This window comes from Huiozyma naganishii, chromosome 1 (assembly GCF_000348985.1).
Source record: "Huiozyma naganishii CBS 8797 chromosome 1, complete genome".
NCBI classification, from domain to species: domain Eukaryota; kingdom Fungi; phylum Ascomycota; class Saccharomycetes; order Saccharomycetales; family Saccharomycetaceae; genus Huiozyma; species Huiozyma naganishii.
The window spans coordinates 79,200-101,681 of NC_035922.1; the positions used below are offsets into that span (position 1 = coordinate 79,200).

The 22,482-nt window shown below is 50.1% G+C and overlaps 14 protein-coding genes across 14 annotated transcripts; 8 read left to right on the forward strand and 6 right to left on the reverse strand.

Moving 5' to 3' along the window:
• Window positions 1-8: 8 nt before the first annotated feature.
• PHB2 (prohibitin subunit PHB2) lies at window positions 9-875 on the forward strand (the record flags this gene model as incomplete). Its single annotated transcript, XM_022610340.1, has 1 exon — window positions 9-875. The coding sequence occupies one exon, from the start codon at window positions 9-11 to the stop codon at window positions 873-875; it is 867 nt and encodes a 288-aa protein (XP_022462093.1).
• Window positions 876-1,551: 676 nt separating this feature from the next.
• On the forward strand, window positions 1,552-3,258 carry SMI1 (Smi1p; the record flags this gene model as incomplete). Its single annotated transcript, XM_022610451.1, has 1 exon — window positions 1,552-3,258. The coding sequence occupies one exon, from the start codon at window positions 1,552-1,554 to the stop codon at window positions 3,256-3,258; it is 1,707 nt and encodes a 568-aa protein (XP_022462094.1).
• A 355-nt stretch (window positions 3,259-3,613) lies between these two features.
• On the reverse strand, window positions 3,614-5,215 carry DIE2 (dolichyl-P-Glc:Glc(2)Man(9)GlcNAc(2)-PP-dolichol alpha-1,2- glucosyltransferase; the record flags this gene model as incomplete). The annotated part of the gene is made up of 1 exon (XM_022610562.1): window positions 3,614-5,215. One exon carries the CDS (start codon window positions 5,213-5,215, stop codon window positions 3,614-3,616), a length of 1,602 nt encoding a protein of 533 aa, XP_022462095.1.
• Window positions 5,216-5,463: 248 nt separating this feature from the next.
• Window positions 5,464-7,177, reverse strand: AMA1 (Ama1p; the record flags this gene model as incomplete). Its single annotated transcript, XM_022610673.1, has 2 exons — window positions 5,464-6,071; window positions 6,190-7,177. 2 exons carry the CDS (start codon window positions 7,175-7,177, stop codon window positions 5,464-5,466), a joined length of 1,596 nt encoding a protein of 531 aa, XP_022462096.1.
• A 379-nt stretch (window positions 7,178-7,556) lies between these two features.
• Window positions 7,557-8,681, forward strand: HSV2 (phosphatidylinositol-3,5-bisphosphate binding protein HSV2; the record flags this gene model as incomplete). Its single annotated transcript, XM_022610785.1, has 1 exon — window positions 7,557-8,681. The coding sequence occupies one exon, from the start codon at window positions 7,557-7,559 to the stop codon at window positions 8,679-8,681; it is 1,125 nt and encodes a 374-aa protein (XP_022462097.1).
• A 72-nt stretch (window positions 8,682-8,753) lies between these two features.
• PET54 (Pet54p) lies at window positions 8,754-9,461 on the reverse strand (the record flags this gene model as incomplete). Its single annotated transcript, XM_022610896.1, has 1 exon — window positions 8,754-9,461. The coding sequence occupies one exon, from the start codon at window positions 9,459-9,461 to the stop codon at window positions 8,754-8,756; it is 708 nt and encodes a 235-aa protein (XP_022462098.1).
• A 995-nt stretch (window positions 9,462-10,456) lies between these two features.
• On the forward strand, window positions 10,457-11,620 carry TOS2 (Tos2p; the record flags this gene model as incomplete). Its single annotated transcript, XM_022611007.1, has 1 exon — window positions 10,457-11,620. The coding sequence occupies one exon, from the start codon at window positions 10,457-10,459 to the stop codon at window positions 11,618-11,620; it is 1,164 nt and encodes a 387-aa protein (XP_022462099.1).
• Window positions 11,621-11,890: 270 nt separating this feature from the next.
• Window positions 11,891-12,763, forward strand: MRPL9 (mitochondrial 54S ribosomal protein uL3m; the record flags this gene model as incomplete). Its single annotated transcript, XM_022611118.1, has 1 exon — window positions 11,891-12,763. The coding sequence occupies one exon, from the start codon at window positions 11,891-11,893 to the stop codon at window positions 12,761-12,763; it is 873 nt and encodes a 290-aa protein (XP_022462100.1).
• A 216-nt stretch (window positions 12,764-12,979) lies between these two features.
• On the reverse strand, window positions 12,980-16,234 carry CRM1 (exportin CRM1; the record flags this gene model as incomplete). The annotated part of the gene is made up of 1 exon (XM_022611149.1): window positions 12,980-16,234. The coding sequence occupies one exon, from the start codon at window positions 16,232-16,234 to the stop codon at window positions 12,980-12,982; it is 3,255 nt and encodes a 1,084-aa protein (XP_022462101.1).
• Window positions 16,235-16,944: 710 nt separating this feature from the next.
• On the forward strand, window positions 16,945-17,937 carry CAR1 (arginase; the record flags this gene model as incomplete). Its single annotated transcript, XM_022611160.1, has 1 exon — window positions 16,945-17,937. One exon carries the CDS (start codon window positions 16,945-16,947, stop codon window positions 17,935-17,937), a length of 993 nt encoding a protein of 330 aa, XP_022462102.1.
• A 94-nt stretch (window positions 17,938-18,031) lies between these two features.
• On the reverse strand, window positions 18,032-19,903 carry CQD1 (Cqd1p; the record flags this gene model as incomplete). The annotated part of the gene is made up of 1 exon (XM_022611171.1): window positions 18,032-19,903. One exon carries the CDS (start codon window positions 19,901-19,903, stop codon window positions 18,032-18,034), a length of 1,872 nt encoding a protein of 623 aa, XP_022462103.1.
• A 217-nt stretch (window positions 19,904-20,120) lies between these two features.
• On the reverse strand, window positions 20,121-20,672 carry ARL1 (Arf family GTPase ARL1; the record flags this gene model as incomplete). The annotated part of the gene is made up of 1 exon (XM_022611182.1): window positions 20,121-20,672. One exon carries the CDS (start codon window positions 20,670-20,672, stop codon window positions 20,121-20,123), a length of 552 nt encoding a protein of 183 aa, XP_022462104.1.
• Window positions 20,673-21,163: 491 nt separating this feature from the next.
• Window positions 21,164-21,673, forward strand: KNAG0A01700 (uncharacterized protein; the record flags this gene model as incomplete). Its single annotated transcript, XM_022611193.1, has 1 exon — window positions 21,164-21,673. One exon carries the CDS (start codon window positions 21,164-21,166, stop codon window positions 21,671-21,673), a length of 510 nt encoding a protein of 169 aa, XP_022462105.1.
• Window positions 21,670-22,374, forward strand: DPC25 (Dpc25p; the record flags this gene model as incomplete). The annotated part of the gene is made up of 1 exon (XM_022611204.1): window positions 21,670-22,374. One exon carries the CDS (start codon window positions 21,670-21,672, stop codon window positions 22,372-22,374), a length of 705 nt encoding a protein of 234 aa, XP_022462106.1.
• Window positions 22,375-22,482: the final 108 nt, after the last annotated feature.

Sequence of the window (22,482 nt, forward strand, 5' to 3'; positions counted from 1 at the left end):
GCAACCCGATGAAGAACGGGCGGTTTGGGGCCCCCCGGGGGCCACTTGGTGTATTTGCTGGGCTTGGGGGTCTCATTGTACTTGGAGGAGGTGCATTGTTGTTGAATTCTGCGCTGTTCAACGTTGACGGTGGACACCGGGCGATTGTGTACTCGCGGATCGGCGGTGTATTGCCCCGGATATACAACGAGGGGACGCACTTCGTGCTGCCCTGGCTGGAGACGCCCATTGTGTACGATGTGCGGGCGAAACCGAGGAACGTAGCGTCGCTGACTGGGACGAAGGACCTGCAAATGGTAAACATTACCTGTAGAGTGCTTTCGAGACCCGATGTGACGCAGTTGCCCACGCTGTACAGGACGTTAGGGCAGGACTACGATGACCGGGTGCTGCCGTCGATTGTTAATGAGGTGCTGAAGTCTGTTGTTGCGCAGTTTAACGCGTCGCAGCTGATCACGCAGAGAGAGAAAGTGTCCCGGTTGATCCGGGAGAACCTCGTGCGCCGTGCGTCGAGGTTCAACATTATGCTTGACGATGTGTCCATCACGTACATGACTTTCTCCCCTGAATTTACGAACGCGGTGGAGGCTAAGCAGATTGCACAACAGGATGCGCAACGGGCTGCGTTTATTGTCGACAAGGCGAGGCAAGAGAAGCAGGGGATGGTCGTGAAGGCTGTTGGTGAGGCGAAGTCCGCGGAACTGATCGGTGAGGCAATCAAGAAATCCAAGGATTACGTCGAGTTGAAGAGACTGGATACCGCGAAGGAGATCGCCACTATCTTGGCCGCGTCCCCCAACAGAGTGGTCTTGGACAACGAGTCGTTACTGCTAAACACTCTATTGGACGCTAGAATGGGCGACGGGAAGAAGTAAAAACCGGGAGAGGTAAACCGGACACCAACTGTTGTAGTGCCCCCACTTGTGAATACGAAGGAATATATAACCGACACCGATGCTACGATACCTCGCTTCGCTGTTTCTAGGAACTGTACGTACGATATATAGGTAGAGCAAGATTGTTTCATTTTGAAGAGGGAAGGGGCAGAGCGAATCGACGCAAATCCAATCAGCAAACAAGAACCATCACTCTGCTGTGGTAACTGGTCGGACACAGTGAGCCGTGTCAGGAATCAGGTCTGTGACACCCATGTGTTGGGCAGGAATCCAAGCAAGCAAGCCCTGATATGTCTTAAAGCCCCAGTAAGCCCTAAAATGTTTTAACAAACCCTAACTCAAATCCCAAGCCCTAATTTTAAGCCCTAGCCAAAACCCTAGCAAGCCCTAATCCACTCCCAAGCCCTAATTCACGTGACTTTTTTTTCGCGTCTGAAAAAAATTTAAACCCGAAATTTTTATTTTTCTTTCTTTTTTTTTGTGCGCCAAGGTTCCAGTTCAAAGTTCGAATGGTCGAGGTCCAGAGGGTTGTGGACTTGTTCTGTTTGTTCGAGGAGTCCTGTGAGAGACTGGTGGAGACGATACAGATACAGCAGTTGCCCAAAAGTGTTTTTTGAAGAGCGAGAAAAAAATATAGAGAGAAAGAGAGATTGCAATGCAGGGTTTCAAAAGAAAGTTCAAGGAGTGGGTTTACTCATTCAGCACTGAGGATCACTACGCGGAGTATGATCCGAACGAGGAACCGAGTTTCAATATGAGGCAGCGTACTGGCCCACCCGGCGGGGTCAATCCGTCGTCGATGAATTTGACAGGTGGAGCTGCTGCGGAGGGGGACGAGGAGATGCATGTGGGGATGTCTGGTATTGCGGACTCGATCAACATCGATGCTTTGGAGGGGAACGAAGGTGTTTCGGACGTGTTGCTTGCATGGAGACACATTGATGCTTGGTCTGAGAAACATAACCCAGATTTGAACGCTACATTGGGAGATCCAGTGACGAACAACGATATTTTGCACGCCGAGGAAGATCTAGAGATTTCGTTACCACCGAGCGTGAAAGTTTCAATGAGGATCCATGACGGTCAAGAGGACTTAGAATCAATGACGGGCACATCCGGGCTTTTCTACGGTCTGCCGTTGATGACGCTGGATCAAGTGGTTGCCATGACACAGGCCTGGAGGAATGTCGCTTCAAACTTGAACAGACAGAGCCAGCAGAATTCCGGTTCCGCTGAGGGGAAATCCACTGATCGCCAACCACAACAGCAACAGCAGCAGCAAAGAAGCCAATTCAAGCTTCCCTTTATCCCACCTCAAGGGTCTGTCCCACCAGACGCAGTCATAAATGTATACGCTCATCCTGCCTGGATCCCCCTACTGACGGATAACGCTGGTAACCATATCGGTGTCGATCTGGCTCCTGGGCCCAAGGGCCACTACGGGCAAGTGATCACGTTTGGGAGGGACTTTGACGTGAAGTACGTCGTGGGTGCCAACTGGGGGGAGTTTCTCTTATCCTTTGCCAACGACCTGGAGGCAGGTAATTGGTTTCTGATCGAGGAGAGCGACGACTATTTTGCCGGTGACGGTGAACTTGTATTCAGAGACAAGAAATCTAATGGTCAAATACAAGATTACTTGGAGGTCTTGAAGAAAAGGGTGTTGTTGAAGAACAAAGACCTTTTGAAGACGGGCAACCAGCAATCTACGCAAAAACAAGCGGCCCAGCAACAACAGGTACCACCTCCAGTCCCACCAAAAAATGAACAAATGGCAAATGAACTTACCTTTGATGACAGTGTAGCCACAGTGAAACAGACACAACCAAACGAATTCAAGAGAGGCGACGCGGTCCCAACCACAGAAAATGAGGATGACCTGGACGCCATTGTTACAGATGACGAGGGTCAGGAGGAACACGATATAATGGACGAGCCGATTGAAGAACCAGCTGAAACCGCAGCACATACGCCTGCTCAAGAACCTGAAACGTTACAAGCTTCGATAGCCGAGCCGCAAGAAGAAAAGAGGCAAGAGGCACCGGAACAAGCCGCGGAAACTGCTATCGACCAAGATGCAGAAGCTGTTAAGCAGGCAACGGAAGATGACACTGAAAAGACTGTGAACAACAGTGAAGAAGCAACGGAGACAACTCCAATAGAACCAGAAGAGGAAGAAGCTGTGGAATCAAAAGAAGATGAAACTACCGAACCAGAACTGAACGAAAATGCGAAACCAGAGATTGAAGAGGAACCAAAGGCGGAAGAAACAGAGGAGATAACTACACCAAAGGAGGACGTTGTTGCCGAAGAACCAGAAGTTAAAGAACTCAAAGAAGAGTTTGAAGCAGTGGCACTATAACTAACATTCATTCATCTCTCTTTTTAAGAAAAACCTCTTTGTTTTATTTATATCCATCGTTTGTTGTATAATAATTCCCGTAACGTTCCTCAAAGAATATCAAAGTAACTTTAGCCAATGTTGGTTGTTTGATACCACTTTCTTTTGCCCTCACCCATTCTTTCGACAAAGAATAAAAGTAGGAACCCGTGTCTACGAAATAGGTAGCAACTGTACTCTAAAGATATACAATTCTGTGTAACATACTAAGTTAAATGAAACAACTCTTTGTTTTTACGTCATCTAACTTTCTGTGATATTTTACTGAAAGCGTTGTTTTGTGAATGCTTTGCTATAGATCTTTATACATGCATATTCACCAAATTATCCGTTGTAGGAACGGCTCATCTGACCACGAGAACGTGTATCTAATAAAAATCAATAAAGTAAAAACGTTTATGCCCATAAACCAAAGGAACTCCCAAAGTAATCTTCCTGTAGAGCTGACAGTAACAGGAGGTTCATCATTTTGGGCGGGTACCAACTCCTCGAATATAGGCTCTGCATTACACGTAATGAAAATTCTCCAAAACAAGTACGGTAAAATGTAGTATCTTGGCTCCAGGAGTGGAGATGGTATTAATGTGGCAAATGTGCACACTATTAGAGCAGTCCAAGAAATATGTGTCAATTGTAAAGGCAAATGGATTGTTTCTCTTACTGGCAGGGGTAACACAGGATGGAAAACCATTTCGTTTGGTCTCATTAGTTCCAAGTAGATGAAGGTACAAAAGTGATACACTGGTGCCATGAACCAGTATTTGATCAGTTTGCGTTTGTGTCCGAGGAGTTTCCTGAACAGGTAGAAAGTATAGTGTCTGTTGTCCGCTAGTAAAAATGGGTGAACTTTAGTGAAATACCTGATAATTAACATGATACCTATGATTTCGAAAAAGGTCCTGATGGGTTTTGAAAGAAACCTGTTCTTGTAACTTCTCAAAAAGTTTCTCGACCCCCATATGGGGACGCTGAAGGCAGCGATGAAGAGGAACAAATAAAATATTTGCATGAAATGTAGCCCGACAGAGTGATTGGATTTATCGCCAAGGGTAATTGATCTATTCCATATTAGATATATGAAAAATAGAACAAAGTTCAAAGCGTATGGCATTACAACATGGTTGAACTCTTCCACGGCAAAAATAAACGCTTTCAAATAGTTGTTGACATTGTGAGTATTGAACTTTTTGGTAAGTATAGCCCTTCTTTCCACTGCAAGGACCATGATAAACCCTGTCCAGATAATGTTGGTTTGTCTGAAAAGACAACTAATTGCCGCACAAAGAGAACTTGCCCATATACTTTTCCGCTCACCCAAGGGCAAAGTAAGGATCAACGTTAAAGACTCCACGATAAAAATTGTGGACCAGACATCCGTATAGTACAAATAATAATAGGTGGTCAATAACGGAAAACACATCAGTGTAATAGGCCAAAACCCAATGGCATTGAACAGGAATAGAGGTCTTAGTACAACCCAGGGGAAGATCACCACGCCACCAAAGAGATTGACAAGTCTCAAAATCGTAAGAGTAGACCATGATTTGAATATGGGCTTCAACAGATGGTGGTTTGCCCAGCCCAGTAGGTATAGACCTGGGGGTGTTGTGATTTTTTTATCCCATTGCGACCATTTGCCATTGAGATAGGTTAGAGTCTGGCCTATATGAAATTTTTCATCGATGAACTGATACGGTACGACTCTGCTCGTCAAATACCAAAATGTGACTAAAAAATACACCAGTATGACAGGATACAGAAGCATATTTATGGTGAAACCCATCACAACCTCGTCTTCAATGTTCCTTTGGATGCCCGGTGCAATCAGTTGTGTAGAAAGCAAATCAGCATCTGCTCCCTCGACGACATCAGGCTTACCATCTTGACTCTGCTCGCCTGTACTAGACTCACTCCCCATGATAGGTTCCGTCAACAGGGGGTATCCTAATTGATCTTGCACAGCTTCTTCCTCCACGAATTGATAGCAAGAACTTGATCAAATTTATTAAAGACTGAAAAATTAAAGAACCTTAATATGTGTCACTGGGGGAAGTGTCAAGAGCAATTGAGAAGGTTGTCTTCTCCCAGATCGTCAGCGATATACAGCAATTAAGAATATATAGAGATATAGTGTGATGTGATGTTATATAAACGTAGCGTGTGTTGTTATCTAAGGACCCGATTCTTCGAAACGGCGAAGTAATTGATACCTTCTAGATGTTCGATCAAAATAGACCCAAAAACTCCCTCCTCTTGGATATCTCTGATGACATCCTCTTTTTCATCCCATAGTTTGTAGAATCGTAGTGTTTCGTCCGTGGTGGCCACACAGATGGAAGAGCCAGTGGGCGATAAGGAGCTACTAAGTGCCCTCAATGGAGTCGGTGATTTTACCTCCAGGATTTTCTCTAGTTGCGGGTAGGAGTATAACTTAAGCAAGACCGGGTCCCTTACGTTACTAAAACCGAAAGTGGCAGCTATCTGCTTGTACCTGGGTGACCAAATTAGTGAGGTGACCTGTGCTTTTGCCCTTATTTCGTTAATCAGCGTACCGGTACCGACGTGCCAGAATTTAATTGTTCGGTCTTTACTCCCACCTCCTGTGGCCAGTAGAGACTTGGACCAGGGGCAGAAGGCTACAGCTTTAACGGCTGCGCTGTGAGGGAAAATGTTTTTCAGACTGGGTTCATGGATATCGGAGATGTCCCATATCGTACAAGCGTTATCGTTTCCGCCTACCGCAATCAATTTGTTATTATAGTTAATGGACAAACCTGATTAGAAAAAGGGATAATGTTGCAATTGGTAAGAAAAGAAGTATGATTTGTTAGTAACAAGGTGCCGAGACCTGTGTCGGTTTTTGGACCAGAGGGTATTTTGGAGGGTACCTACCACAAACTTGTTGACCATGTGCAGAGAACTTCATTTTTAGAAGCATAGTGTTCGTAACCGTATTTATTTCCACGAGGCTGACGTCTCCATTATCTTCTCCGACGAGCAGTCGCCTGTTGATTTCAACATCGCCTGTTCGCCCGCCAAACCATTCGATACAGGTCACGCTTTTAGGCACCAAAGTCCGATATGAATATTTCGAGTGTCCACCTGGCGGGACTGAATGGTTTGATTCAAATTTCTTAAGACACTCTTCCTCATCGAATAGGATAACCAGCCCCCGCTTCGTTCCAATAAGGAATTTACTAGACATTTTGTCAAATGACACGCAGGTGACGACATCATGCTGGTTATGCAAGTAAGAATGCATCAGTATAGGAAGAGCACCCTTTTCTTCAACCCACAAGTACACGGAGCAACCCAGCGCAACAAGAACGTTTCCCGATCTTGCCGACCAAGATATCAAATTAGAGTAGAAATCGTTTCTTAGACAAGGAGCATCCAGCACCCTGAAGGGCATATGTGATTTGGCCCTTTTGGCAGCTCTCCTGGACGGTACTCGATTAGTTACAGGCCTTTCCTTTGTTGATGGAGGTACCGCGAGCCCATTGGAACTGAAGTTGTACACTCTATTATCTTCCCTGTGAAACCCGAGAGAGGTTGCTATGACAGCTCTATGCAACTTGATTTTGGCGTAGTCATCCCCATTTTGCTCTGCCGTAGCGGGAGTGAGCTCATTGGAAGTGTCAACCAAACTATTTGAGTCATCGTTCGCCATCGGACCGTAGCGCCCCTCACCGTTCAGAAACTCCGGAGATGACAATCTCTCAGGAGAAGGCGACCTATTAAAACTTAACTCTGGTGGAGACTGCAATGTATTGAACTTCTTCAGACTTGGAGAAGCTCTGTACGCTCTCTTCGAAGCGGATTGGGGAATGTACCTGTCCGCTTGCGGACTCGCCTTCACCTGCTTCAACGAACGCGACATCTGTAGTTATAGTGTCTGATGGCAATTAACACGGTAGTGGATCAGCCAGTGATGCACTCTATTTTAATGGTTCCAGCCCCTGCGAATCCTTCCTATGTGCAACAAATACCCTTGCACTAGCGCTGCAAGAACGAGGATAAATGCTGTACTGTACACGAAGGAACAAGGGGAAGCCAATGCCAATGTGCAATTGCCGCTGTGAGTAAAGTCTGAGCAAATTGGTCTTGAGGTTCCTTGTTTTGCGAAGGTTCCGAGTTGTGCGTATTTCGACACAAAATGTATCAATATGTTATTGCGAATCTTCTTATAACGATAAATGTACGTTTGAAGTGGTGTCGTTGGGAGGTTGATCGACCGCGCTCGAGGACCGTCAAATACCATGGTAGCTACCCCCGAGGCCCCGAAATACACTGCCGTGTCCTTTAACAGGGATGATTCGTGCTTTTGTTGCTGCCATAGTACAGGATTTCAAGTGTTCAACACGGACCCCCTTCAAAGCAAGATCGAGAACGTGTTCTCCGGGTCCGTTGGGAGAGCGAAGCTGCTCAATCGGAGCAATTACATTGCGCTGATAGGCGGCGATGGGAGCAAGCCTGCCTTCCCGTTGAACAAACTGATCATTTGGGATGATCTGTTGCAGAAGGAAACTTTGAAGCTGAGTTTTATGTCCCTCGTCCAGGACGTATTTCTCACGCGGTTATATATTGTAGCCCAGGTAGATGGTGCACTTTGCGTGTATCGTTTCAAGAGCTATCCACAACGGGTGGGATCGGACATCCCCACGAGCAGGGGGTCCCCCGTTGGCTTTCAAATGAACGGCAAGAACCAGGGAATACTTGTGTACGAGTCCGCAACGCACCCGGGACAATTGCACGTTGCAACGTTGGAGACTAAAGACACGGATGTTGGTGACTCTGTGTTCTTCCCCACGACGATTATCAAAGCTCACAAGACGACCGTGCGGCTCGTTAAGTTGAACCGGCAGAGCACGCTGCTGGCAACTTCTTCCGTGAAGGGTACAGTGATCCGTGTATTCAATGTTACGAACGGGACGCTGGTGAACGAATTCCGGCGTGGGTCGGACCCTGCAGAGATATACGCCATGAGCTTCAACCCGTCTGGTGACAAGCTGTGCGTTGTCTCGAATAAACAAACATTACATATCTACCAGCTGGGCGGCGGCAGCAACGGGCAGCAGGAGGCCAACCGGAGACACGCCTTCCAGGGACTTGTGCCGCAGTTCAAGTACCTCCAATCGAAATGGTCGATGTGTTCTAGTCACCTGTATAATCCGACTTTGCACATGCAGGAGAGGTACGACCGATCAGATCGGTGCTCCGTGGGCTGGTGTAACGAGAACAACGACACCGTGGTGCTCGTGTGGCATAACCTTGGGATATACGAAAGGTATGTGATAATGAAAGAACCGAATCCAACAAAGGGTAAAGAATATGAAGAAAAATGGCAAATCGTACGAGAGTCGTGGCGAGACTTGAGTCCATGAGACGTCATGTGTGGAATTGGACCCCCCCCCCCAAAGTCAGTTCCCCCATTCAAACCAAAAATATATATACATTCACAAGCTCTCCACGAGCAATTTGGCCTCATTTAGGTAGACTCCATGTACATTGTATTTGAACTTGTCTCTCTCGTGTGTCTCGTTGAACGCGAAATAGTACAGAGAAACGTTGTCCAATTCATTCCAGAACATCTTAAAGCAATGTTTGACATCGTACTGCCAAAACGTGTCTGCGACTCTCCCAGGGTGCCATGTATTTGGTAAATTCCAAACGAGTGCAGATTTACTCTCGAGCAGTTCCGTACCAACAACTGCTTCCCCTAAGGTCTTCGTCGATTCCTCATTAGGTGAAGCGATTGCGAGCCTGTAAGCGTCCTCGGACGCATACGCAGCCTCCAGATTCCTCGAATACTGCATGAACTTGTCCACAACCGTAGCAAGTTCCCCAGCAGGTTGGAACCGTACCCTGACTTTATTCAGCCGTTTCCCGCGGGTTCTTTCCAAATACTCGTCCCTCACCCTAGCATTGTCAAAAAGAAGGACGTACTTGTCTCTAAACTGGAAATAGCGGGGGTCCCGGACCCTCCATAACCTCGCAGGCGGCGCTGCGGGACCCTCCAGGGAACCAAAGGGCCCTAGAACCCCCAATTGTTGGAAGTCGCCTCGGTCAAACGCAGGGTAATAGCTGTTGTAGATGAGCGCCCGCTGCGCGAGACGGCTGCTCCACCGCGCAAAGACCAGCGGCCCACACCGCAGACCATTCATTACAGCTCGCACAGGTAGCTGAGGCCCCAACGTCTCGTAGAACCAAACTGTTCACCTTACCTGGTAGTTAACTGCACAGCATCGAAGCTGATGTCGTAATCCAAAAAAAGAAAAGAAAAAAAAAAAACAGCGACAATTCCTCGAAGTATAAAAGGCGAAGAAAACGCAGTGAAAAATTCTGATCCTCTTCCCGTTTCCCGACGTGGTGTCTTCCACGAGAGATCGGTAGGCGACGGGTCTGCTACGGACTGGCGACCGTACTTACTGCAACCACCTTCCCCCTTCCGGCTCTCTGCGATCGGCATCGTCATCCGTGCTGCGTGAGGACTGCGAAGTCTCTCGCACAGCCCGACATGCATCGAACATGGTTCTTGCCTTTTACCAGAACCATCCGGGTGCCGTCCAGGCTATGCGCCGGGCGGGCAGGTGGACCTGCAACGGTCTCAGTTCAGGTCCCGACGTTTCAATTTTTGGAACTCTTTTTTTATTTTGTTTGTCTAGTCAGCGTACACGCTGACGGGCTCCCCCCCTCTTTCAATAAGCATTGCAAGCAGCTCTTCTTCTGAGTCTCATGAGTCCATGAACTTTGTTTATTATTGAGGAATGGGTTGAATGGCCCCATTCTTTATCACTTCTCACGAATGCGACACGAAATCTTGCTTTTACCCTTTTGGGAAATAAGGTTTCGCTGACTCCGCGGTCCTGCGGCTCTTTCTGTGTCGGTGGAACAATGCATGGCCGCATTCGGAAGAAAAACGCGAAAAGAAGAGACATAAACCGTATTTTCGCGTCTCGAGGTTGTTGCACTGTCTTGGGATGGGAGTATATCTTCGGAATGTAAACAGTACCGACGTAACACTTCTCTCCTCATTCCGCTCATCTGTCCTTGCCTTTTCCCTTGCAGTAGAGAGTCCATTGACCTCGAAGGATAGTAATAGTAGTTGAATTAGCAGCAGCGGTAGCAGTCGCATCGCGCTAGCATCGTCCTCATCTCAATGCTCACCAGTGCCAATGAACTGAGTTTAGTCGTCGGTTGTGCAGTGGGTGTGCCCGTCTTCATTGTGCTATGTGTCGTCTCCGGGATGTTCTGGTTTTCGTACAAGAGGTCCCTCTGCGCAGAGGGGAGGCAATGCCATATGATTTTGGACCCGATATCCACGATATCCGCTAGCGAGCTCAAGAAAACCCGGTCCGACACGACTTCTATCTCCTCGAGCCACGACACGACGCGGGTCGACTCTGTGGCGGATGGAGGACCGGAAGACGAGGATGTAAAACGGCTTCGGTCCATCTACGACGTGTATTTCGAGTCCAGCAAATCCACTCTGTTCGAGGATCCTGCAGACGAAGACGACGACGACGACGAGACGCCGATTCCATCGCCCATCACCATGGCGTCCACACCACCACCCATCGGGAACACGAAACCGGAGCGGTTACAATACGGAGTGCCCATAACCGCGGAGGCGCTGGACGTGCCGCAACGTGCACATACAGTAAGGCAGCCGAGACCAACACTGCCGCGTATTACTGTACAGGACCAAATCTCGAGAGCGCACCCACAGACACTAGAAAACATGCAGGCGCTTCCCTCCGCCTCGGAATTGAATAGTTCACCATCGGTCATGTCGTTCACGGCTTTCAAGAAGGATCCCTGGAAGTATAGACAGCAACAGCAGCAACAACAACAGCAAAATAGGCCGATGAGCCCAGGTATGATGCCCCTATACAACCAAGGTATGTTTGTCTGCCCGATTAACGACCCGACGATGTTCTACACCAACACAATAAAGGACCAGTCCCCCACTAATGGGGCCTTCACTTTGGCATCCAACGAACCACTGCTGCCGCATCACCTGCGACAGTCCGTCGTCATGATAAATCCGCACGACCTGACGAGGCAGCGAACGTACAAACCAGCAGGTTCCTTTAGGAAGGGCAGGAAGTACTTGCCTCCGACCGCGCAGAACCTGACCGTGGAACACAGGGCGGAGATGCGCGTCTCAGGGCTCCTGGATGACAACGACACAGTGCAACCGCTGAGCGTAGGGGAGATTCTCCCGATGAAGTCCAAGCCGAAGCAGTTTGCCAACAACGACGACGACCTGCTGCTGAGGAAACAGCTCGGGACATCCAACAACTACCAGATCTTCCTATAGGACGTGAAATCTGGATGCGTGTGCGTGTACGTGTGCGTATGTATAAATATATGTATAGATGGACATTACTGGGTGGGCGGTACCCACAGTGCAGTCATTCTCTGGTGACAATGCCCTCCCAGGATCAACCCAATTGTAACTTCTTTCATCGTTAGCAGTCCGTAAAGTGACGATAATAAATCGAATATAATAACTTGACACATCTTTAAAAACTGTTCAACTGCAGTAGTCGGTTCTAGAGGGAAGACAAACGGCCGCCAGGGAACCAAAATGCCTCTAATACACCATATTCAAAGAGGGTACGCTACGAGACCCGTTCTCAGGGCGCCCAGTGTGGTAGAACAGGTCTCTTTATCCTTCAAGCAGTCGTCGAAGGGGTCGCAAAGTGCAGAGTCCATAGCTGTAGCCGCAGCTGCAGTTCGCCGGCCTGCGCCGCGCCGTCCTATGCAGCACCCGATAGAGGCCTTCAAGAGGAAGTGGTTACCCCTGCGCTGTGGTGTGCTGACCCAGATAGTGGGGATGCTTCCGTACCTCAACAGCGAGACTGGCGAACGCATGGCAGCTACCATCCTGCAAGTGAATAACGTTGAGGTGACCGCGCACAGAACTTTGCAAGAAAACGGATACATTGCGTGCCAGGTAGGGTACGGTACTGTACGGGCAAGGAAAGTATCGAGACAGATGCTTGGTGTCTTTGCCGCAAATCTCGTGAACCCAAAGGCCAAAGTCGTCGAGTTCAAAGTGAAGAACGAGGACGGGCTGCTCCCCCTGGGGACCGTCTTGAAGCCTTCGTGGTTTGAACCGGGCGCGTTCGTCGATGTGCGCGGGGTCAGCAAGGGTAAAGGGTTCGCCGGTGTAATGAAGAGACATCACTTCAAAGGGTTGGGTGCCTCTCACGGTACATCGCTCTCGCACAGACATGGTGGTTCGTACGGTCAACATCAGGACCCGGGGAGAATACTCCCAGGTAAGAAGATGCCCGGAAGGATGGGGACGGACAACGTCACCGTCCAGAACGTACAGATCTTGAAGGTGGATGATGCCAATAACGTCATCTGGGTGAAAGGTTCCGTTCCAGGTGCCAACGGCACTTTTATCAAGTTGCAGGATGCAATCAAGAAAATGGACCCAGTGGTCGACTAAGCGGGACGTCGACTCGCCTACATTCTTACTTTCTCCATAGCCTATTTTCTCTGTAAATACATCTATATAAAATAACTACCTAGAATCGGAGCACCGTGTGGGCACTGCCAGATGTATTGATTGAAGCACTATCCAGTCATGAAAGATTGGAAGAGAAACGCTGCGAGGGGGACTGCAGCTACTAATGCCATTGGGGAGACACATACGCACGCACGCTCAGTCATCCAGTTCAGATGGTTTCAATAGCCCACCGATCTTGGAAGCTTGCTCCCTTTGCACTTTAGACTGTTCGTCCAATTGTTTAGCTCTATCTTCTGCAAACAAGTAATCCGTTGGGTCCCCACCGATCTCTTTGATCTGGACTAAGAAGTCCCTTAGGACCCCGCTGAATTTGATCGAGTCTCTGTACTGGTTTGTCAACGCAGCCAGGAAATTCGTAATTTGGTCCGCAGACAAATGCGGGAACGCGTTCGCTAGCATGTTAGCCAAATACTGATTCAAGTATACCTGGTTGGTGGTGCCCGAGGGGGCCTCGCCATCCCTGTATATCGGCACAGTGATCTTGTTGTCGTATACTAGGCTAATTAGTTTCATTAGCAGTAACGATTGCTTGGAGAACCCGGATTTGTGGTCAGAGTCGGTCAAAACGTAGAACGTCTCGCTCAGCAACAGGAAGTAATAGCTTTGGTAGAAGTCGTTCGCGAACTGGTTGTTGCCCATCACCTCCACGTTTTTGATCAATTGCAGAGCAATCGACAACCCATTGACTTCGATGTCTCTGTTATTATGTTTGAACGCCCAGCAGATTGCGTCGACAAACAACTTGAATGCCGCGGCGGGTAGTTCCAAGAACGACGCAAACGATTTCTCGTTGATGACTTTTAGCAACTTGTAGAATTCAACACGATGCTCCGGGTATTCTGTGAAGTCGCCGTTTATCATACTCAACGTACATTCGAAGACACTTTGCAGGATCAGAATGACACCTTGTGGGATCATGTGGCCGACTTTACTGACAACAGTGGTCATACAGTTCAGGACCTCCGCGTCCCTTGCATCGGGCACGTTGTTCATGTAATCCTCCAAGACGGCGTTCAGTAGCGGTTCGACCAACACCTTCACGACATCCTCCAAGTTTTTGGCATTCGCGATATAGATTTCCACCAATTTCAAGATTTCCTTCTTGATGGTACGCAACCCACGGACCTTTGGTGTCTTTGTGGCGATCAAACCCTCAGTGGCCACCTGTGCGGAAATCATTGAGGACACAGCTCTGTAAAGTTGCAACATGTTGTAATAGATGTGTCCCAACTGTGAGTAGAAATCTGCGCCCATGGCGGTGCAGACGGCGACGTTCGTCTTCACGATGTTGGCCACGATCTTGACCGTGTCGGCGTCTAGCAAGAGAGTCGGGTTTGCCGTGGACTGTTCCACTATGGCATCCCATGCGAGGTTTGGTAGTTGCATCAGGTCACCGAGCAATCTAGTTTTTTCTGCTGGGTTCCTCTCCTCTGAGATGATGATCCCACATGCCCTGTAGAAAGTGTGCACCTGCTGTGGTTGTAGGTCGCTTGTGGTCTTTTGAATGTCTCTGATGATTGTTTGGATGAATGGTTCAGTTTCGCGAGGTTGCTGGATGACGAAGTGGTACTTACATTTCTGGACGATCTTAATGAACGTGTCGCATGCCATGTCTTGGACCCCCTCGTGTGTTTCGTGCATGAATTCGAACAATTTCAAAACGACGGTTCTTAAGAAATTCCAGTGGGCCCTTAGGAACCTTGGGTACTGTCCGACGACGTACATGATATCTGAGGCGACTACTGCCTTGTTGTCTTTACCTCTTTTCTTCTCCGTCAGTGCCAATAGGTCTTTGATGACGGTAACGACGAATCTCTTCTCTGTGTCCTCGTTCATAGTACCTGAGATGGACCCGATAGCCCACGACAGAGTGTTGATGTTATGCCAGGACCATTCGGATCCGTCGATCTGTCTGGCGAGCTTGTTGATCATGATCTGTTCCGTGTCGACGACGTTCAAGTGCGTTAAGTAGACGAGCACCTCTCTCTCGGACTTGTACAGTTGGATAGTATCTGACTCCTTGACGAACTCTCTGACGATTTCCCCCTCGTCGTTTTCCACAACGAGGACCTCCTCTGGTCTGACCATGTTTTCGATGATGACCCATCTTAGCTCTGAGCAGATCTCCTCGTAGATATGTTTTTTGAGAGGGAATCTCTTCATGAACTCTGGGTTTAAGGCCCCTGACCCTGAGGAGATAGCCTGTGCACCGACGGTGAGTTGCATCAGTGGGTTCATCTCTGTGATGGGCAAGTTCTGCACCTCTTGGAATAAGTTAGAGACCAAGTCATGCCAGTAATCCAGTGTCGTCTTGAACAGTTCCCTCTCGTCTATCTTGGACAGTTGGATCAGGTACTGATGTGCGTTGAGCAAGAGTTCCCTGAGGGTCTCGTCGCTCTCTAGGATAGATCTGTGGTTGGAAAGGTACGTGGTGAGAAACATAGCGAAGTCCTGTAGGAAGGACTGGTCCGCCCCCGTTGCCGAGTTGTACGTGCTCTTAAGGTCTGCAGTCACTGGGACGACGCTGTTTGCTATCTGTTGCAGAGTGTTCTGGAAGTACAGCACTGTCTGTGTGACGATCGATGAGTTGTTAATGGGGAGTTCTAAGTTTGACACCTCGGTCAAACATTTCAAAGTGACCGCTCTTGTGCTGCTATCCGATAAAAATTTGGTGCTCAACAGTTCCAGGATGTTTGTCTCGAAGATGTAACGGTAGGGGATCCAGTGGAGGTACCTCAGCAGGGATTCCAACGTAGCGACTACTAGCCCGGTTGCTGAGGCCTGTTCCAAAACTTGGTAGCACAATTTGAAGATCTGTTCGAACTCTTTCGACATTGATTTCTTAAGGTGTAACGCCTTTGCCTGTGTCATCTGTTCCGCTGAGAAATCGAACACTTCCTCCGAGAGCAATTTCAAAATGACCATATTGTTCTCACAAACGTTGACTGACGACGCCGAGGAGGCAATAAGTTCTGGGATAAACTCTGGCCAGTTTTGGGGCCATTCCTGTTTGAGCACTTGAACGAGCGTAAGGTCAGACTTATTGATCAGATTCTTCTGCGAGGCAAACACGGCATCGTCCTGACACAACGAAATAATCATCCCGACAATAAAATTCCTGATCCCGATCCTTTGTTCATCTGGGAGCAATTTCCATTTAGTGTTAATCAATTTATCCAGGATGGACAAACCGATGAATTTTGTCTGTGGGTTCCCTGAGAACTGTAAGATCTGGTCCGCACGCTGCCACGCGTCCGGGTGTTCCTGGAACTTGGTCAAGATATCCTGTGCCTGTTTCTGCAGCGGGCCTGACCCACTATAGAACGTGACGACGACTTGGTCGAGCAACTCGATGTTCAATTCCTTTGAGAAATCCAACACCGACTCCATTCTGTCCTCCGAGTGTGATGTATACTATTCAATGTTGCGATTGATTTTTCTGCTGAAAACTAAGCACTACGAAGTCTGGCACTGGGGGGCAGGAGCAGTCTATGTACGTGAGGGTGTGTGTGAGTGTGAGTGCAACTTTTACGAAAAGAAGAAGAGACTTTAAACAAGGAATTGAAAAAACAAGAGAGAAAAAAAAGGAGGAGAGAAAGAACAGTTCTAGAGATCTCTCAGAGATCTGAGAAGACGCTGAGGATTGACGCTGCTGCTGGTGCCACACGGTTGTATTTACTGCAGCTCGTGGCAGTTGTTGATGAGGAAGAGGCGCCTGTAACACTGCGCTTCACTTCATTGCCAGTTGGCTCAACCGTCCCGCGATGTCGTTCTGTACGGCGTCTCGCCAACTACTACTACTTTTATTTTATTTTTTTTTAAACCGCTGTAAAATCCGGGTAACACCAGCTGCTTCTTAGGGCTTCTGCTCTACTTTGTAAGTTAGGGCTTGCCGTGCTTAAGACCCAGACACCCAAACCCTATTCGCTGACAGATGCCGTTAACAGACACTGTTTTAGCGTGCACTTTAACGGCAGCTGCAGCCGAGCGCACTACTTTAAGTGCAGGCGACAGCGGCTACCGGGTTTTCCCGAAATATATATAAAGAGAGGGCAAGAACCGTCTCCGGTAAAGAAGAAGAAGTGGTTGTTTGATGGTTGATGGTTGAATGCGGTGGTGGTAGTACATCCCAGTACAATATGTCTAACTACGTCTCGTCGAAAGAATTGACCATTATTCAAGCGCCGTTCTGCGGTGGGCAGGGGAAACCCGGGGTGGAGAAGGGTCCCAAGTACATGTTGAAGAACGGGTTGCAAAGCCAGTTGGGTGATCTTGGGTGGACCACTACTGTGGAGACGCCGTTGGATGCCGCTGAGTTGAAACTTATGATGGAGAGGGATGAAGTCACGGATCAGTACAAGAGGTCTAAGAGACCCAACCTCGTGGGTGATAACACAAAGAAGATATACCATGCGGTGAAGAAGACTTGCAGTGAGGGGAAGTTTGCTCTGACACTCGGTGGGGACCACTCGATTGCCATTGGTACTGTCTCTGGTGCTTTGGCTCAGTACCCAGACTTGGGGCTTCTTTGGATTGATGCTCACGCGGATATTAACACTCTGGAGAGTACTAACTCGGGGAACCTTCACGGGTGCCCCGTGTCCTTCCTGTTGGGGCTTAACGACGATTGTCCAGAGTCTCTGAAGTGGGTCCCCGGTGATTTGAAACCGGAGAAGATCGCTTACATCGGGCTTAGAGACGTCGATGACGCGGAGAAGAAGATCATTAAGGATTTGGGGATTAAAGCTTTCTCCATGTACCACGTCGACAAGTACGGGATCAACAAAGTCATCGAGATGGCTCTGCAGGCCGTGCACCCGGAGACCAACGGACATGGACCCATCATGTGCTCTTACGATGTAGACGCAGTGGACCCACTGTTTGTTCCTGCCACGGGGACACCAGTGAGAGGCGGGCTTACTCTGAGGGAGGCTCTGTTCCTAGTGGAGAGGCTCGCGGAGACCAAAGATCTGGTGGCACTGGATATTGTAGAATGCAACCCAGACCTTGCAGTAGACGATATCCACGTTTCAAATACGATCTCTGCAGGGTGCGCCATCGCAAGGTGTGCCCTAGGTGAGACTTTGCTATGATGATCGGAGGGTGAAGGTAGTATCGATGTATATGGAATATGTACGCACATGTGTTTGCCAAATTGATGAAGTAAGAATATGTAAGTGATGGGGACTAGTAGTTCGGGCACAGTTGGTCCGTCTTGAGCAGGTTGTATATCTCTTTGATGGTCAAGTGCATGAGTTTTTTGGTCTCTAGTGCCACCCACAGCGCACCCATCTGCCACATGTCTGTGCTGTTGAGGAACGAGTGGGCCTCGCGGTTTATCGCGTACTCGCGGAGCAAAGGCAGCGAGCTCTCAAACAAGTCGAGGTCCGGGTCCAGTTGGCGGCCAATCCCCTCCAAAAGTAAGATCGCAATGACCATCGACGCGAAGTCACCCTCCATGCGGACGTGGTGCGAGCGGACCATCGAAAGCATCTGCTCGAGAAGGTCGCCAATCGAGATCGTGCCCAGCGTGAAAGTCCGCTGCTTGACCTCCCGGACGAGCCGGTCCACTTTCGAGGCAAACCCTTGCTTGTCGATCGCAGTCTCTGGGGTGCGCGACCGCTCGACCATCAATTCACCAGCTTTGTACCCATCGAAACTGGCAAGCGCGTTGAACAAGTCGATGAAATTGACACGGTTCGTTTCGTTGAGTTCAGTGACGAGCCCAACGTCTATGAAACATATCTGCGGCGTGTAATCAGTGAGTAAACAAACAAGCTTCCCAGTGAGTGCGTCGCTGTGGGTTCGAGACAAGTCCTTCAATTCGTTGACTATACGGTCGTGTTCTTGCTCCGAGGAGATTACCTGGGTGCCGAGCTTGTTGGTGCGGACAAACCTGACCATGACGTTCCCCGGGTGCAAGTCCGCGTGGACAAAGTCGTCCAGGATGAGCATCTGGAGGAACGCGTCGACGAAGGGTACGCTGACGCGGCGGGTCAGTTCCGGGTCGCCAATGCGAGTCTTCTCCTGTAGGAACTTCCCCATGGGGAACCCGTTGATATATTCTTCTATGAGAACGTCGCGGGTTGTATGTTCCATGTCGAGGGCCTGTGGGAACTTAGTGGTCACTGATTGCGGGAAGTTCTCATGGAACCTGGTCAGGTTTTGCGCTTCAATCCTGAGGTCCAATTGCAGGCGCATTAGGATTGCGAATTGGGCGACTTCGTCAGGGAGCGAAAGCCACTCCATCGTGGGGATCATGTTGACCGTGGCTGCCCAGAACCGCATGATCTGGAGGTCCCTGTTGATGATGCGTGCCGCACGAGGGTGGATGATCTTGACTGCACACCACTGGTCCGTATCCCTTCGGTGTGCCGCATGAACTTGTGCAATAGCCCCTACACCCAAAGGTGTGCGGTGGAACTCATCGAATACTTGGTCGAGCCGTTCGACTTGGAACACCTCGCACAGCGTGGACTCCGTGTATGCGAATGGGTGCGGGCTCACGTTGCTGTGGAGAGACGAGAGTTCCTCACAGAGTTCTGGCGGAAACAGGTCCGTACGGGATGCTGCCCATTGACCCAGTTTGATGAAAGTGGGGCCAGCGTGCTGGCAGATAAACCTGACGAGCTTGTACCACTGGGCCGTAGCACACACAGGGTACGCTGCCGCAAGGGGTACAATGAGCAAAGCGAGGTGTGCAAACCGTACGACTGTGCACAGTGGCGACCACAGTAGGTCGTCCATTGCGAACCAAAGCCGTTTGCAGAGCCGTACGACCAGAGAGCGGGACCTCTGCACCGCGGTGTCTCTCTTCCGTTCCCTTGCAGCGTCGAGTTCCCGCTGCGACTCCAAGTACATCTTCATCTCGAAGGTATCTCCTATGGCCAGGGAACTCGCAGGACGACCCTCCAGTCGGATCTGTGAACTGTTGTAGCCCGTTGCGACCAGCGCCAAAGCGGACCCACCAACACCGGCCTTCCAAGCAGCCCTTCTGACCGTCGGCAGCGCGGCCCGCCGCAGCAGGGCCCCCATAGCGAGTCTCGTCGAGAACATCATCTGCTATGGTGCATGTAGTTGCGTGTAGTTGTTGTATGTAGTTGTTGCAATGGTGTTACATATAGAGGGGAGGGAAGGGGAGGGTGTGTAGATGTGGACCCGGGGAGGGTACGCAGGAGGGTATACGATGGTGAGTCCAGTTGAGGGATAGTGCATCGATTAGAGTGTAGAGTATAGCCTCCGTTTCGCTGCTTCGCAGTAGTACAGTTCTCTGGTTCTACATCTGCTCCTCCTTGATGACATCGATGAGCCAGTCGAGTCCCTCTGTGATACCTTCACCCCTGATGGCGCTCGACGCAACGATGGACCAACTCCTATCCTTGAGCTCTACAAGGTTCAGTTCCTTCGAGACGTCCGATGCACTGAGCGCCCCCGGCTGGTCCTGCTTGTTGGCAAACACGAGCAGTGCGGCGTCTTGGAGTTCCTCCTCTTGTAGCATGAGGTGCAATTCCTTCGCCGCCGTGGCCATTCTGTCCCTATCCGTCGAGTCCACGACGAAGATGACCGCCGCGGTGTCCGCGTAGTAGCAACGCCAGTACGGCCTGATGGACGTCTGCCCGCCAAGATCCCACACGTTCAACTTGAGGTTCTTGTAGTTGAGCGTCTCGACGTTGAACCCAATCGTCGGCTTCGTCGTCACGACTTCGCCGATCTGCAAACGGTACAGGATCGTCGTCTTCCCAGCACCGTCCAGCCCGAGGATCAGGATCCGCAACTCCCGGTTCGCCCCCCACAGCCGGTCAAACATCGAACTGAAGTAGTTTCCCATCGTGATGCGTGTGTGTACAGACTCTCAGCTGTCGATACCGATCACCTTACACCGTAAGACCGTATCTTGACACGACTGTGAACAGTTCGACGTTTCGAGGTCTTGCAGTTTTAGCAACGGACGGACAGAGCACCGTCACGTGGGGGGTGGGTAGACCGCGATGGCAAGTCCCTGGGACCCCGATGGGCGAGTTGAAGGGTCGAGGGAGTGGTGTGTGTGTTGTGTGGTGGTCGCTGCGAAGTCTGGGCCAAGATTGGACAACTTCCGAATGAATAAGCCCAAAGAGAAGATGAGTTTTGGCATCCACCAGGATGGATTGGTCCCACCGTGAGGTGTAGTGGCACCGCGTGTCCCTCAAACAGTCTGAGAGATACTTTCCACAGCTCCCAGGCCACAACCTCACGACCCTCCCCCACCTCGACCACTGAACAAATTTGAGAGCGACTGCACCATCACCCATCACCACCATTACAGCACCAAACGGGGCCGCAATGACGACGAGGGACGCGCCAGGAGCAGTGCCAGCACCTGTACAAGTACCCCGTGCGAGGAAGCCGCAGTCCGCTGCCGCGTACGCTGCGCAGCTCGAGATGTTCCAGAGCTCATCGCTCACTGGTGGTGGTGGTCCACCGGTATGCGATCCACGATGGATGGACAAAGCGGAGGGCCCTGAAGGTCCCCTGCAGATGTTAGAGGGGACACCGCAGGGACTGGACTTGAAACACACAAGGCTTCGCCTGCTGGACGCCTGCAGTAGACTGTACTACCGTAGGGAGTACGCCCGGTGTATCGCACTCGCTAAACAGTTGGAACAGCTGTTGCAGGGAGCCGACGGGGGGCCCAGGACCAAGAACAAGGAGTACAGGGAACTAGCAACGTTGCGGTACCTTGTCCAGCGGTGCACAGATCTTACAAACAGTATAACTTCTTATGTACAAGTACCAACTACTACAACTACAACTACAACTGCAACTACTATAACAAGCTCAACAGGACGATGATGATGATGAAGGTGTTGACTGTGGGCGGTCCACGGTGCATTAGCACCACTGCCTCGGTGCATATGACGTTTGAGGGCCGTTTGAAGGCTGGGACCCTGACGCCGGAGCAGACCCTGGCGAAGGTCTTCGGGGGCAGGGTTCGCGGGGACCCGCCGCGGGCTACTTCTCGGATGGAGGGTCTCGGAGAGCGAGTCATCGCTGGGGTTAGTGTCCCCGGGAGACCCCGAGAACCGGACAACTGTTGCATGTCTGGATGTACGCACTGTGTCTGGGAGATCTTCAGTGACGACGTGAAGTACTGGAGATCCCGCCGCAGGGAGGCCGCTAAGAGGATCTCCAGTACGCAAGATACTTGGCCCAGGGACTGGGACCCACCCTTGCCCTTACTCGAGGCCAAGAACGTGCCCCAAGAGTTACAACATGAGAAGGCTCTACTCGACAGCAAGAGACAGGATGTGCCAAAGCCACAGCTGTTCCCACCACGGGAGACTGACCTCCCGGCGAGTGTCCTTGCTGCGAAGCGCCGCAACGCACTGGCCAGGGCACAAGAGAAGAAGCAACAGGCAGACACTGCCGGTCCAGACGATAACGAAGACGATACAGATCCCTGGGAGGACGTCCCAGTCCATATCCGCGCCTTCGCAGAGTTCGAACGCAAGAAGAGACTGCAGCGGCGCCAGCAGAGAGCAGCGAGGAAGTAGCACACGCAAGCACGCACCAACCAACCGGCTCTGCCCACGTTATAAAGTGGTACAATGTTATAACGAATCGAACCACGTCTTGACGAACAGAACCCAACTCAACTCAAC